Genomic DNA, 16,961 nt, shown 5'->3' on the forward strand with positions numbered 1-16,961 from the left:
CTGATGGTTGTTTTCAGATTAACATCCTATCATTTGAATTAACTTAACAAGAAACAAAAAGGCAGAAATAAAACTGGTTTTATAAAAAAAATGTAATTCAAAACAGGCTGATCCTGTTTTGCAATCCAAACCCTGCAGTCACTACCCACTTATGACCTATACAATCAGCGGAGTGATGACAGGCATTTGTAGAAATGCTCAAAACTACATTTGTTATATTTCTGTGCATAAATGTGTGTATTACCTTGAAAAGTGACCGGCAGACGTACTCATACACCATATTCTTCAAGCTGGCCTCCAAAGCAGCGATTCTGGCTTCGGTATTCTCCGCTTCCTAAAGTGCACACACATACACAGACATGCACACAATGAAATCAGAGGCAGTTAAACCAATGAAACGAGCTATGAGTGATATTTCTATTCTAAGTTATATTTCCATTCTATATTTCTTGTTTTATTTTTACTTCACACTTGTATTGGCAATGTAAACATCTGTTTTCACCATGTCAGTAACGTAGCTTTGCATTGAATTGAATTGAAAGGCTATCACTCAAGAGGTTTATTTTTTTTCTTTCTCAGCCTCCATTAACATGAAACATTACATATGTCTGTGTGTGATGTTCTTTTGTGCGCTTTAGAGATTAAACTATAAACGTTAGCCGTGACATTTTCATCCGAAAGCGTGTCAGGGTCGTCCAGCAGACATTTAATCTGTATCTTTTTTCTTCCCTTTCGCACCCTTTTATTCATTTTCTCTCTGATGCAAATTACCGCAGAGCGATCAGTCACCGGGTGGAAGTTGGTGTCTGCTCTGTAGGGTGGGACAACAGTTAAACTTTCAGGGAATGTACATAGAGTGTGGAAGAGAAACATTGCTTGGATACACAAGGGTGGGATAAGAAAAGGAGGAAAATTTAACAGCAATGCTGAAACAGAAGAATTAGAGCATAAGAAACCGACACATAAAGAAGAGAACTGAAGGGAGATGGTGAAGAAAAGAGAAATTCCGGATGGATTTCTCTCTTTTTATCCCATATTTCTACTTCTGCATGTCTCTCCTTCTGTTTCTCCTGTCTGAATCTCTGTTTGAGGTTTTCTGCAAGCATGGTATTTTATATAAACCTGTGCTTAGTGAGTGCAAGTTAGCACAGACATTGTGTGTATATGTGTGTGAGCAAATAAGAGTACTGTTCAGTGAGTTATGTCGGACATGAGAGGTTACAATTCTCTTCCAGATCTTGGGAACCATCTGCAGCTCATGGCAAATTAAACTTGCCCATTCAATACAAAAACAACAAAAACAACAACAAAAAAAAGATACAAAAGGAGAGAGAGTCCATGAGTCAGTGCAGTATTCTGACCAAACACACTGAATGTGTCCACAAGCCTACCTACACAAACACACGAAACAGTGGTGACCAGCTGCTGCCTGGTGACATTCTTGGATGACAGCACTGGCTCTAACAACCCACACAGGATTTGGGGAATTAGCGCTCAATCTCTCAACCCAGTGTCTGTGTGTATGTGTGTGTGTGTGTATGTGTGTGTGTGTGTGTGTGTGTGTGTGTGTGTGTGTGTGTGTGTGTGTGCTCTGGTTATCAGACAGTGTTTAGGGCTCAGATGGGGAACAGCGGTGCGATAGACAGTCCATGATGCTCTCCAGCTGCACAGGTCAGACTGAGATAAACTCAAAATGAGCTGAAATGAATCAAGCTGACCTCAACTGCAATAAAACCATGTAAAAATAGGATGAGGATTTTGTTTTTATTCGCACTATAGAAAGCACCTTTTTGAGCAATCATAGAAAGAGATGTAATGATTTGTGATGTCTTTCAAATTTCAAGTTCAGCATGGCCTCAGGTCAACCTAAAGTAGCAACCCCTAAAAGGAAATAGTTTGACATTTCAGGAAATTTCTTTGGAAGTACATTATGAGGGTGGTTGCTGAGAAGTTGCAGAGACTGTAGGAAGTGACTGTTCTTTGCCAAAAAACATCCGGCCACAGACAATGTAAATGTAAAATGGCAAATTGTCGTTTTTACACTTTTGGTTTTAGTCCAAATTAAACAAACCATATAGAGATGTTAATCACTAATTGACTAATCGGGTTTAAGTATTTTACAGATGAAAAATGTACTAATCGACAATCAGAGATGGAATGAGATACCTCTAAAAGTATCTTGCTATTTTAAATAAGCAATTTTTAATAAAAAAAAACATTAAAAAAATAAAATCTGATGTAAGTACATTTTAGCCATTTAATAGCCTCTATTTTTGTTGGATTTTGTTGGACTTGTTGTTAAAAGTCACCACAATTAAAATCAAGTCGTTATATTGTGTTATTTAGTGTAGTATCATTCATGTAACGTGGTATTTACTTTATCTGTTCTTTTAACTCCTAGCCCTCCAGTTAAAACATTTTTTTTAAAGAAATAACATCCAATATATTGTCTTATTAATGATTAACCAATAAAAGCTTGTGAAAGCAGCTGACTATAGATAAAAGAAATTGCTTAACATTTGTATCTGAAAAACCATATATAACATTAAATAGTGAATCCTTAGATATGCTGTCAGGGTCTTTCTTAATGTTGTCTGACAGAAGCACAGTTTACACTTAAAGCAGATTTTAGGAGAGGTGTGTTGCTATTATAGAAAAATTCCTTTAAAATACAAAGAATAAGAAGAATTGCCTTTCCCATCTAACAAGACTAATGAGCATCTTCTCCTACAGTGAAACCAGGTAAAATATGGTCTCACTCAAGCTTTACATTGTGTGGGTGTATGATGTCAAGTTGTGTTACCCTTAATGCTAAATACTGGCAAACTGTACTACTATACTGCTGAATGATTCATTGATTTGTCAAGTTGCATGAATGTGTTGTATTGATGTAGGTTTCGGTTCAAGGGCATATTATTTGGAACCATTATTGCTGGATGAAAATTGAAGTACTGTAAGAGTTGTTTAGCATCCATTCACCTTCTTGGCCTGAAGAGCCCTTTGGAAGAGTCGCAGAAAAGAAGCAAGGCTGAAGCGGTACATGTTGTTGATCTTTGACAGGTCAGTGATGACAAAATACATCTTGCTGGCGCTCTCTGCAAGAGGAAGGTAGGCATCCCGCTCCTGAAATAAAAACACAAGGAGAAAGATGAAATGAATGGACAGAGAGAAGCAGCAGAAAGAGAAACACAGATGTTTTAGGGTGAAGGAAATGCAACCAATGGATGGAAGGCAGGGAAAGGAATTCATGTGGGTATGGACAGGCAGAAAAGTAGAATTGGAAATGTTTATTTCAATCAAGATGGAAGGAGAAGGAAGGAGAAATGAGGATAGACAGCATGAGGTGTGATGCGACAGGAAATGTGGGAAGACAAGGTGCAGAGAAAGACAGAAACAGGCGAGAGATAAATAAATAAAAACAACTGAGAGAAAAGCACAGACAGTACTGATGTAACACTGCACCCTAGAGGATGATTATGTAATGCATCTACAGCTCCATGCCTGTGCACCTGTGCTATCTGATGTTTGCAGCAGTTTGTGCAGTGAGTGGCTGTGACTTTGTTTATCTGAAGACCACTGAAACGGATGAAGTGTCCGTGCCAAAAAACTGCATCATCGTAGATAATAGCCTCAACTTTTCAATTTGACAACAAGTATTGAGTACAAGATGATACTTTGTTCCAGAAATTAGAGAAGAGTACAAAAGTGGAATTATTTTACATTTGCAGATTGGGCATTAATGTCATTATGCATTCAACACATTATACCTCTGTCTATCTCTGACTGTCATTATCTGTGTGTGTGTGTGTGTGTGTGTGTGTGTGTGTGTGTGTGTGTGTGTGTGTGTGTGTGTGTGTGTCTCTCTCTCTCTCTCCCTCCCTCAGTCTCAAATCCTTCTCTCTCACTCTTATCAGTGAGTTGGAAGACTGAAGCAGACTGGGTGAAAAGAAATACCTTTAAACTAAACCAACTACTTCCAAGTAGTTACACTACAGTAATCCACGGGTTAATACTGATTCTTTTTGAAATGACATGAGTATGGCATGATATAAAGTAAATATCACATCAAAAACTTGATTTAAAATGTATATATTTAGTTTATTTTCATAGATTAGAACTAGTTAACTGAAATATGGCAATACATTCTAAGGTAACAAAAACACAACAATTCATAGTTTCAGGTGATTTACACTAATGACTAACGCTGTGATCCGACCCTCTCACTGAAGTTACATAGTGCAGAAACAAGTGATGGGGGGCACAGTGGCTGAGACAGAGACACCATTCAGCCTATTACAAGACACTGAACCATCAACATGATTTTGAAGCTGTTATTTTAAGGTAAAAAAAGTTACATAATGTTGCTTTAAGTAGAGAGATTACTACCCAAAACAGCAGGTCACCAAAGCGGCTGCTCAACATGTATTATACATCAATAATTTTATAATTATAGATGTATATCTATATTTATTCATAACAAATACAGCTTGTAAAAATGAATCAAACCACATAAAAAAGTGGTGCAGTGAGGTGTGTGTGTATGGAGTACAGTACAGTACCTGGTCAAGGGATGCCTGCAGCCTGTGTGATTCCAGTAGTGACTCCTGGATAAGGGCACTGCTGGCCTTGGTCTGGTTCAGACTATCTATCAGCTCCCTGTTCTCCAGAATATTACCCTGAGCTGTCGCCAGGGTCTGACACAGGAAAAAAAAAAAAGACAGATGAACAAACAGGTACAAAAAAAATATGGAGAGAGACACACAGCGGGAGAAAAGAGGGGTGGGGGGATACACAAGAAGTATGTTTTAATGTATCTGTCAATTAGTTGATATCTGTGATCGCATAATAGTTGCAGAAAACAGGAGGTGTCATTTTCAGAATGGCCTGATGAGGGGATCTTTTTCATTTATTTTTTATATTTTCTAAGCTTTGATTGAGTGCTATGACTCACCCACTTCATCCTGTGGAATCTATTCTCTGAAACAAACTGATAAAATGTATTCAAATAAATTCAGATAAAATAGATGAGAAAGCATTGGAGCATGGAAATGTCAAGTCGAATATGCTCCTACAATTTTAGATTAATTACATGTCTACTACCAGTAAAGCACTGACATCCTGCTCTTGGCACTAGCTAGATGGATGTCTATGTGTGTCCAAATTTCCCTCACACTAAGTGTTTGAGTTTCCATGTGTCACAATGTCCATCAGCTGTGTGTGTATGTGTGTGTTTAATTCTAAAAGCATATATGCGTCTGGCTCTATGTATTTTTGCCTGGTAGTACAGGGAAGCCCACTAAGTATTTGGACAATAACAATGTGTTCAGTGTTTTGACTCTATATTCTTATTGCTGTGGCTGTAAAATGAAAAGCAGCTGCCTTCAACTTCTCTTGAAGTAAAGTACATGAATAAGTTAAGAGAAATGCAACCCAAGAAAATTTTACATACTAATATTCCTATTCAAATCCAACAACTTCCAGAATTTTTAATCGGACATTTGCAGGGAGACAATTATGCTAACGTTGTTTTACCATCTGTTTTGCAGGTACAAAAGACACCAAGTTCTCAAAGTAGTAACTGAATACTCATAGAGACAACCTAAAATTAAAGTTAGCATAAAGATATAAAATAGTTTGGGAATATTTAAGGCGCAACTTTCCGCCTCACCCTGAGACATGGGTTCATTACCCAGCAGCTTGGCTTCCGGCTTGGCTGAGTGCTCCATCAAACACATCTGCCAGTGTTTACGGGGGGAAAGCCGGTGACAGATCGCATCCTTGTTGCTGCACTAGAAACTCCTCCTGTTTGGTCTGTACACATTGTCTCATTCTGTCTACTACAACCTCCTCAGGGAGTTTGCAACAAGGTCTGCAGTGTAGGGTTGAACTGAGCATCCCACAGTGGGAGAAAAGGGAGGTGCACATTAACTGATGATTATATATTGATTAGATTTTTATCACCCGGGTGATTGTGCTTTTGTAGGTACAACTGGTATTGTAACTTACATAATAGAGTACAGGGTGCAGCAGCAGGCAGCACCAAATTCTCTAAGTACTCCAAAAAGTAAACTTGTCCTCGTTTCTCTCACTGTGTATGTTGTCTGCATGTGTACCTCTAGCAGTGATTCTTCCAGCTGAGCCAGCTGTATCTTTTTGTCTTCCTCTTGCTGTAGTAGTCTTGTTTTTTCAGTCTCCAACTCTGGCTTCTCCTGCTGGATGGTCAAGGCTAGCAGCTAACGCACAGACACACGCAAACAAACAAAGACACAAATGGACAAGTGGACATATGATATGGAATTAATGACATCGAGTACATACTCTCATTATAAACTGTATTATCCCATTATAAAAGCACTTGTTTCACATGGATTTTGCTCACTAAGCACTAAATTACTAAATTGAAAAACATTAAAGTAGTACATTCTTTTTAATAAATTGTATTGTTTAATGGCCTCACACAGCATTCATTTTGACCAATACTGCTCCAGCAAATGAACAGAAATGAACATAGATTCACACAGGCACCATTTACTTCAGGGCCATTATCATAGACTGTGTAACTGTTTGAGTGTGGGATATTTGGGTCACCTGTCCTCGCAAGCCTGCCCTGGTGGTAGTGAAGTTGACCTCTGTCACCACGGAAACAGCATCAGGGGGGATAAATGGGGTGGGATTCCGTGTGGCCATGAAGAGACGGAAGTCCTCATTGTAATCAATAACTTTGTCTCCTATCTGAACCACATACCGAGGACCTGTGTGTGTTTTAAATTAAACAGAAAGAGAAAGACTCTGTGTTAACAACATACACTGTATCATACAGGCTTGTGGTCACTATAACTCCTACCCTTACCCTTTTACTTTCTCCTCTACTCCCTGTCCTCTAGATGTCTGCAGTGCAGTACTGCCATCCCTTTGTCTCGCCTCTTTTTTTCCCATCCTGTTCAACATCACTTTTAAGTGGATAACTTGCCCTTTCTCACACTTTCTCTGCCCTCTCTCTTTGCAGTGAACCTTCAAATAGACAACCGCCTCTCCCTGGATGATTCATAGCCTCATGAATCACCCTCATTTTCACAGGTATGTTTTCAACCTCTCTTTACACGTATCTACTTGATTAAATTTGCTTGGATTGGTATCCAATTCTCTAAGCCAAGAAACTGAAACATCACAGATGGAATCAGAGGGGCAGATTCAAAGACAGCCATGGATGACTATAATATGGTTCAAGTAGCACCCATCAACAAAGTATGATTAACAAAGCAGTACAGAGCACATCTCATTTTATATAGTAAATATTTACAAATAAGAAACAAAGCGCTCACTTCACATATATAGCTTCAGTATGGGGTGCTGAATCCCTCTTGTAGGGAATACAGAAAAGAAAAATAGAGGACAGCGCTCCCATCAAACTGTTTATTCTTGCCACATGGACATTTTGGGCAAGACGCCCTTCTTCAGCGTGTATTCTGGGAAAACTTTTTTTTTTTGCCAGGATACACACTTGATGGAATTGTTGTTCTTTATTTTTATTTTCTTTTATATAGTAAATATTTCCAATAACTGTCAAGAATTGTAGTCGTTTAGATTCTTCAGTAGCTAAAACCACCACAGTTTCTTCAGATTTTGGATCACACCATGGATGTAGTAATTAGGTTTTAATAGATGTGATTACCATCACTTCTTGAAATGACCACTGAAGGAGTGTTTGATGTTTCACAAAAGCACTTGTCTTTCAACTTTGACCGTATTCTTACAGCTTTCTTTCTTTAAGCTCACTTACTGCAGAATGTGAGGAACAAGACTGAGTAACTCGGGGAAACTCAATAAATGAGCTCCTCCTGAAAAACTAAAAACCCATCTGTAATCTTCTGTGCTTGTACAACTAATGGAAATTGACACAGGAAAAACAATTGTAATTTTTACGTACCAAAGAGTGATATTAAATGACAGAACTGATAGTGTGACAACATTGATTTTCTTCTTTAATCATCTGTATTTATCCACTCTCTTCTTTGTTCGTGCTTTTCTTTCCTGAGTCATCTGTAATGCTTCTTCACAGTAGGCTCATTACCACTTCAAAAATCCTCCTCATGGCTGTCTTGGTTCAATGCACAGTTTGTCATTTGCCTCCCTATGGCATCAGCCTTGCCCAAATATGGAGTTACGGCTCATTCTTTTTGGAAAATATAAGTGGTGTTTGATCATAAGTGTCTGTTTTACGGGAGATTTTGCAAACTGCTTCGCTTGCTGCCAGTGAGAATCCTCTGTATTTTAACATCAAACAAGTTGACTGAAAAGGTTGATACATTAACCCCCTGGCATTAAGACGCACTGACAGGGGGATGTAGACTGTAGTAAAACTGTGCAATGAGTTCACTGAATTTCACACATGGCTGTTCTGCGCAACAGTAAAATGACAGTGACATTGTCAAAAATTGAGAACAAATATGGCTTGATGTTTTATATATGACAAGCAGAATTAAAGGACATATTCATAACATTTTTATGTTGACAAATCAATAAAAAGAATTTTAAAAAATACATCTACAGAGCTTGTAGAAAGGTGAAGAGTAAAAGTATATATTTTCTTTAAAACATTATTATTGTGAATCATTTTAAAATTTGTCGGGTCCAAGTTGATTGTTTTGTTTATCTCTGTGTAAGAATTCTGATAGTTGGTTCCAGCTTCTAACAAGGTTTGTGAGCCAATAGTATAACACCGTTAGTATCATGTGGTATCTGTGTTTTGTCAGCAATTGACAGTCTTGCCAGTTTATGGAAAAAAACGTTTGAATGGCTGAGTTCTACAGTATGCGCATACTGTAATTCCCTAATGCTACCTAGCTAGCATTAGCAACGTTAATGTTAGCTAGCGTTACCAACGATAGCTAATGTTTGCTAGCTAAAGTTAGCAACATTGGCTAGCGTTAATAGTGTTAGCTAGTGCACAAACTGGCAACCACTTTAGGGCCAGATGATACCAACAACAGCGGTGTTGTGACTGGAATGCAAAGGTAGGTGGGAGATGGAATGCCACATTTGGTTACTGAATATTATCTATAACAATTTTAAAGCTTATCCATAACCTCAATGTTCTTCATGGTGCACAGAGGGAAACTTCTGGCAAAAGTGGTCAGAAATGTCACCGGTCAGAAATTCTCAACTTAACTTGGGTAAATAACATCAAGGTGCAAAATAGCTTGCACTCATTAACAACGTGATGACAGTTTGTGTTGTTATGGCAATATGCCTCAAAATGTGATTTCACTACTATGTAGAAAAGTAGCCGTAAGTCAGAGGCAAGTACTCAGCTTTTTAGTTTGCAACAACTGATTGGTGAAACCTCTGAGTTACACTCAAAAAAGCTGTGATGCAGAATCAATTACTTTCCCCCACCCACTTTGAATGAAAGTGGTGTTTGTGAGTGTATGTGTGTACCCTGTGCAATGAGGTCCCTCCTCAGCAGTGGGTAGAGCACAGGTTCAACTCCATCCATCTCTTGGATGATGAGTGTTTTTCCAAATCTGACCGCCAGCTCCAGGGATGTCATGAAGTTATTATCCTACACAGAGCAGAGACACAGACACACAATTGTGAGAATGTCTTGAACAACAGTATTGGATGGTGGCACAGAGCTCTGTAACATATCATAGCAATATTGTCACTATTCCCAGGAACAATTCAAAAATAATTAACAGATGAAGACAAAGAATTGTTTTTCTTCTTTTTTATTACTTTGCCTCACTGAATGCTCATAACCACTCATCATATAACAACTAATTGTCCTTCCAGTTCATTTATGCGCACACTAAAGCTCTAGCACAGTCTGCCATTTGTGCGTCCCGGCTCTGTGTTGACTATGTCAGGTTCAGGACAGTTGAGCAAAAGCAGCATTTACAACTAGAACACTAAGAGAAATATTTCAGTTCGTCAAGAAAGTAACTGAGCACAAGAACAACATAATAATTAATAAAATAAAGAGAACAAAAACAAATAGTAAGATACAGCTATGTCATTTATCTGAATACAGCAGACTTCTAAATATACATAGCAAAATAGACGAGATGAAAGTGGTGAACATCTCATGTTTAACACCTATCCTTTGACTGGTGGACAAAAGCAGTGATTAGCATAGGTATTACAATGCCTTTATTACATTGTCGACACACAGAGGACAAAGGAGATATTCAATCTTCTTAAGAGCACCATGCCACAAAATCTAATTTACGATTTAAGAGTGTAATAATGAATGACACTAATTTGCAAATACTAACTAGTAATTAGTGAGTAATGAGCATACAGTTCAAAATCGATTAATGTAATCATATCATTTGTTCAAATAAACAACTTGGTAGATAGAGGAGAAAGTTAAAGGTGGTCTAATCATACGCTCTGTCAAACAGCGATAACAACTAAATGATGAGGGTACACTAATGAACTTAGTATACACTTGGATTCATCAGACAAGAAGAAAAGATCACTTGAAGACACTTTAAAGAGATGTTGGATGGGAATAGCTTTACATGCTCCTGCCGACATCAAAGTTACTTCACTCATAGGTTAGTTGTAGGGCTGATGTTTCTGACCAAAACATATCACCAGTGTACATGAGCAAGAATGTCTATTGTGCATACTTTGACATGTATACAAGTGTGTGTGTTTACCTGTTGGTTGATAACCTCTAGTCTTTGGTGACTGAGATGTGTGCGTAGCCACTCTGTAGCTCGGGACGACGGGTCGATCAGGAATGGACAGGCAACACTCTGAGCACAGAACAATCATAAAGAGCTGTGTTTTAGGTTATGCTGTTCGGGGATGGTTTCATCTAGAAAGAAGCTCGGTAACCGAAAAAGGTGGTGTGTGTATTTGTGTGTGTATCTGAATGTAGCTCGGTCCTGTCTGCTGTCAGGCTTATAGACCAGCATCAGTCCCACACCAGGCAAAGGAATGAAGTCCACCACCCTCCTTTCATCCTGTGCTCCCTTTGTTTCGTGGTATCTTGATCAACGATTCTCTTTCTCTTACCTCAGTCTTTTCAGTCTATATATGTGTATATATATATATATATATATATATATATATATATATATATATATATATATATATATATGTATACAGCAACTAACTCAGCATATACATCTACTGAAGCAATTTGACGATACACTACAACTTCCTATGCACACACAAACACACAAACTTGTAAGGGAGACAGACACACAGACAGTGAGAGTAACAGAGAGGCTACACAAAACTAAGTGTGGGCTATAAGGATGGATTGTGGGACAACTTCTTACCCGTAACTTGAGTGCATTGATCTGAAGGCAGCAATGGTAAAAACAACACACAAACACAATACAGACAAATGGAGGACAGATGAATGGCAACAAGGGCAGAACTCTTGATACAACCGTTAATATAGAAACGGATTGGTGCAAGTAAATGATATAGTTATATTGTACTTTGATGTATATTTAAGGGGAATTCTGGTATTTTTAAGGCCCTATATTTTAATGGTGTTCACTCCCTGATTCACTAACCAGACATTTTGAATTATGGGAACGATTCCAACAGAGATAGAACTTTTTGTTAAAGTGTAAGATCAATTTTGTAACCAGAAGCACAAGTCTTGTTCAAGTCTCACTCTGTTATCATGACAGCTAAATAGTCAGCCATGACTTTGGAAATAAATTGTTACTGACAGTTAGTCTACGTAAACTCCAAACTCCATCGTAAACTCCAGACACCATCGTCTTCCTCCAACAACTCGTCTCTCATGAGATTTCAGGGCGAGACGTCTCTGTGAGCAAGACTTTTCTGGTTACAAAAGGGATCTTATTGTTTAACAAAAATGTCTATCTCTGTAGGAATTGTTTACTTAATTTTGTCAGACATGTAGAAATAAATCCACAGCCTGAGTGCCAGAAACAAACATTTTTAGTGGGCATAACTTTGACGGTCGTAGTTGTCCCGAAGGATTACACTGCAGCCATTGCAGCTGTAATGCGGCTTCAAGCTGAAGCGATCTGCTGCACCAATTCCACAACTTGGTAAGTGTGAATCATTTACACACAAAAACATAGAAATCTAGGGCCCAGGTTTAAAAATACAGAAATTCCCCTTTTAAAAAGGGCATTAAACACATAAGACAAAGAGTTATTGTAAACTGACACAACAATAGTTACAGTATTACTAAATTCAGCCACACAAAAAACTAAAAGATCTGGGTAGCAAAAGTGACAAAAAATTGTGATTAAATTGCTTAAATAACATAGATCCTTCTGTGTCAAAGCAGATTTGTAATCAAGGGAATTAAAGCAAAGCAGAGAGAGATTAACAAGATTTGACAGACAGGCAGGTGATGTCTAACCTGTAGTATGACTAGTGCATTTTCCATGGAGAGGTCATCAGACGGCAGCCCTTGACTCTTCCATATCAACTGCTCACTCTCCGAGCACAGGAATGACCGCAAGTCAAACTCTGATACAAATACACACAACACAAATGCATGTTCTTATTGTTGCTTTTATATTTGCTCATTGAAAAGATTTTTTATGTTTTTTATTTTAATTAAACCTCAGCTACTGGACACTCCGACAGCCACTTGACTGCAAGTCCCAGTTCAACAGTAGTGCCTGAACACATTATGTCACACTAAGTAATCTTGACATCTAACTTGCAGAGAAGTCATTGGATGGACAGAAGGATTTTGGAACTAAAGCGGGTACATGACTCAGTATTTTGTGCAATAACATGCATGTCTGAAAGGAAAGAGGTTGTGAAGCAGAATTATGTAGTCAGAGCTATTAATGAAAGAACAATTAGTGCTGGAATATACTTACCACACATTCATTTGTGAGGGTGGAATATTAATATTTGAATAGAAAAGCTGATAAATTCAGGAGATTATGCTCTGTATATGAGAGGTAAAATCCAGCAAGTTTAAACTGTAATCCTTAATGAGTAAATGTGTGAAAATAAAGATGTCTATTGTCTGAGGGATTAAAGACAAAACATCAACATGATCGGAAAGTTTGGTCGTCACTTTTGTGTAAATTCTAGACTTGGAGTGGTTAGTCAGCACTAATATTTATCAGAACCAGGAGCTTTAAAGTGCTGTATATTCTAAGTATAAGTACAGTATTAGCACAGGGCCATGTGTGTGGGTAGTAGTGTGTTTGTGTCAGCTGTTTAGTACAGGAGCTGGCGTATGCTGACACTGTGTTGGCCTAAAGTATTAGCAGTAGTATATTTACTCTGTAGTCCAGATTGAGCCATCCATGTCTCCAGACAGTATCTTCTACGGTCTTCAGGAGCTGCAGACAGATAGGTGATGAAGGCTGCAGCCAGCATTGCCCGCATTGGGAGCGTGTCCAACTCATTCTTTATCTCAGACATCTGATGAACAGAAAGAAAAGAAACAGACAAGGTAGAGGAGGGAGGAGGGGTAGAGAGACAGGTGAAAAAAGTATGACAAGAGAGGGAAGGGCACCATGAGGTTAAGGAGGAATTAAAGTAAGGTAGGGATAAATGATGGGGGAAAAAGACAAATGTCAATAACTTAGCCCATGTGAGCATGTGATTTCTTATTTCCTCCTTTAAACAGATTAACCATTAACCCAATTTAGAGCCACAAATTATCCAAAAATGTCTACACTGATTTTGACAGATTTAAGTAACCCACAATTGCAGGGACAGACTTGCACTTTCGGAGCTAATGTGATTAATGCTGTAATTGCTAGGTTGATGAGGATCCCTTTGAGGTAGTCAAGAAATGGAGTGGATGTCAAGGGATCACAAACGGACATGAACGTGATAGGCGAATAACGTATCAGGCTAAACTGTCGAGCCTTATGACCCCCAAATGCCCACACCTCCCATCAAGTGGAGTTAGACAATTTTTCCCCCCTAGCAGTTCCAAGTAGTATTATCGTTGGTGCCACAGTCGAAAAATCCAAACAAATTGCTTTCTGTATTCCTCATAGTCACAACTACCGACAACTAGGGCTGCAACAGTTTGAGATTTTCACAGTACGATAACCATCTCAGAAAACATCACAGTTTTACGGTATCAAGGTAAATGGTTTTAGGCAATTATATTATGAACTGACAGACATGGAAATTGATATAAACTAATACAGTAGATTTCAATACTGCAGATAAGCAAATGTACACGGTATGATAATCAACAATTTTCATAGCATGGTTTATCATCAAAAAAAGATGTATTGCTGTAACCCTACCAACAACAGTACAAAACATGAGTTTATTCATTAATTTAGTCTTTAGACTTTAATAGAGACATGAAAGCAGATAGAAATAGTGCCAGGCTGCCTGCCTGATTGGATCGCCAGTCAGCCCTCGCCAGTCAGATTTTGTACCCGGAGGCAGACAAAACTGCATAATGAAAGCGAGCTTTATAGGGAACCAATCTAAATGATGATGGTGACATTATTCTATAGCCACTACATTGTTCAATTAACATATACCTTATAACGATAAGTTCACGATAAGTCTTTTGCAAGGTCAAACAACTTAGAGGCATTAACATATAGCTAACTACAGCTACTGCATAGTGTGCATTAGATTTAGGGATGAAGTGTGTGCGTATATGCATGAGTATATGAAAGTACGTGAGTAGAGAGTAAACTGGCTCTTTGGCGCGGGCCTTGAGGGAGGCAGTGAGTGCGAGGGTGGGCGGTTGTGTGCGCGAGTGTGTGTGTGTCAGGAAGAGATTGAGTGTTTTAATTAAGGCGCAGACAGATGCTGTAGAGAGGAGTAAAAACAGCCAGAAGGGACTCAAGACAGCAGGATACATCCCCCTGTCACACACGCACGCACACACACACACACACGCACACACACACAAACACACAAACACACACACCTCCTGTTGCTCTTACATGGTAAATGAGCCCCCTTCTTAGTGAATGTGTATAACCTGCCATACATCAACACTCTCATACATCAAACTACCTGTGCGTTCCACCGTGTGTGTTCTCCGTCCAGTTGTGATATGAGCTGCTGGGCCGCAGTGATCGTGTCCTGAGCTTTTGTTACCTCAGCCTCCAACTTAGCTGCCTCTGTCGTATGACACTGAAACCTGAGAAACAGTAAGTAAAAGGTGAATTTACATATGATAGACCAAATATATTGTCAGTAAATCATCAGGAGAGGAGAGGAGAGGAGAGGAGAGGAGAGGAGAGGAGAGGAGAGGAGAGGAGAGGAGAGGAGAGGAGAGGAGAGGAGAGGAGAGGATTAGGAACAGATAAATGATAGGACTGATGGTTGGAGAGGGCAACGGTTGAAGATCAAACTTGCATCGTGAAGTTCATCTTTGTTGAACTGTGACCTGAAGTACTGGGACGGGCCAATGTACAGCTAATTTAAAATAGGGTGGAAAAGACCTGCCCTTCAGGCATTATTGATTGTTTGTATACTTGTTTATGTATCTACATGCTGAGAAGGAGGGATGCTGGCAGCGAACAAAAGGGAAGGCAGCTACAAAGAAGTATATAATTTCTTTCTTGTGGAATGCTACGGTTACCCTGTTAGCCGAATTAGCATCAGAAGATTATTGAAAGCTGCATTATTTCCAGTCATACCGGCTTTTCACCATGGCTTCACCATGAAAGTAAGTTTTGCTTTGCCAGTTCTGGCCCCGCCATAAGATTTATAATGTTTCTGTTGATCAACATGAAGTCAGGACTGTATATGGTACAGTAGAAACAGAAGGAAGAAAGGAAGAATGGAAGAACTGATGGATAGTTGGAAGGACACATACTTCTCTTTCAACTCGTTGACTTTGGCTCCAACAGAGTTGAGCTGGTCCTCCAGTTTATTCTTCCTGCTCTCCGTTTTCCTCAGGTTTCTGGACACAGAAACACAAAATTAGCAACAAAGAAAATTATTTCGCTGTATGTTAATTATGAAGAGGTTGTCTATGTGCATCATTTAGTGTACGTGTACTTTATGTGCATAAGAGATTAGTAAGAGGTTAAGCTCGAGGCCACAAGCTCATAGAATCAAAGTTGCAAGTATTTTTTTGTTTATGCATATAGCTTATGGCCAGTTGTGTGGCTGTGATGAAGAAATCAACTATATTTGTGTTTGTGTGTTCCTACTCCATTAGCCCGGCCTGCTCTCTCTCCAGTGGCTCTATCCTCTCTTGGACGTGGGAGTATTGTACGTTGGCTTTGACCCAGGCAGCCAGTGGAGCAGCTGCTGCACTTGCACGCTTTGCATTCTGATCGTAAGAACAAAAGCATCACAAGTCAGAAACAACTCAGTTAGTAAGCCATGACAACATTTTCAGCCAACAAAAGAAAAAACAACAAAGGGTTAATAACCCCCACCAGCCATACATCTACTTCATATTCTGCTATTGTGACCAGCTGACCTTGGGATCGAAGGAGGCCTTGTTCCTGTTGAGCAGCTCTTCCACACTCTGTCGAATCTCAGGGGTGATGTTCCTGGCCTCAAATGTAGCGATGTCCTCCCTCACACCACGCTTAGCCAGAAAGCTACAGGGAAAAAGAGGGGGAAAAAAAAGAAAAAAAGAGGAGAGATAGGATTGGACATGAGTAAGAAACAGATAAAGCACTGAAAAAAGAAACACACTTCCATTTTACGGCAATAAAGCAAAGTAAAGCAGAGATAATGGGACATTAGAGAGAGAGGGAATAAAATGAATTTTTATCCAGAAAATGAGCAAGTTAATGTTAATTCAAGCCTAAAATTATGAGACTTAGATTTTCTTCATCTCTAATTAAGCGCAAACCGTTGCAACGTAGTCTCTTTGTTACTCATATTTAGCAGATCCATCTCTGTCACCCCCTCTCTCTGTCAGACACACACTCACATGCTTTGTTACTTGTGCAGTGTTCAGAGTGGAGATGGCTCACCCAATCAACATGAGTCATTAGTGGGGCAGAATGTTTTTTGCCTTTTTTTTTTTGTCTGTC

The 16,961-nt window shown here is 39.0% G+C and overlaps 1 protein-coding gene across 1 annotated transcript in view; it reads right to left on the reverse strand.

Annotated features, from left to right (window-relative positions):
• dync2h1 (dynein cytoplasmic 2 heavy chain 1) overlaps window positions 1-16,961 on the reverse strand; it is a 116,255-nt gene that overhangs the window by 56,000 nt on the left and 43,294 nt on the right. The window contains 13 exon segments of the mRNA XM_073495047.1: window positions 245-334; window positions 2,980-3,123; window positions 4,560-4,694; window positions 6,114-6,233; window positions 6,589-6,752; window positions 9,439-9,562; window positions 10,665-10,763; window positions 12,368-12,477; window positions 13,254-13,395; window positions 14,974-15,100; window positions 15,782-15,868; window positions 16,122-16,243; window positions 16,397-16,520. Coding sequence (XP_073351148.1) covers window positions 245-334; window positions 2,980-3,123; window positions 4,560-4,694; window positions 6,114-6,233; window positions 6,589-6,752; window positions 9,439-9,562; window positions 10,665-10,763; window positions 12,368-12,477; window positions 13,254-13,395; window positions 14,974-15,100; window positions 15,782-15,868; window positions 16,122-16,243; window positions 16,397-16,520 — 1,588 coding nt within the window.

This window comes from Pagrus major, chromosome 2, assembly GCF_040436345.1.
Source record: "Pagrus major chromosome 2, Pma_NU_1.0".
NCBI classification, from domain to species: domain Eukaryota; kingdom Metazoa; phylum Chordata; class Actinopteri; order Spariformes; family Sparidae; genus Pagrus; species Pagrus major.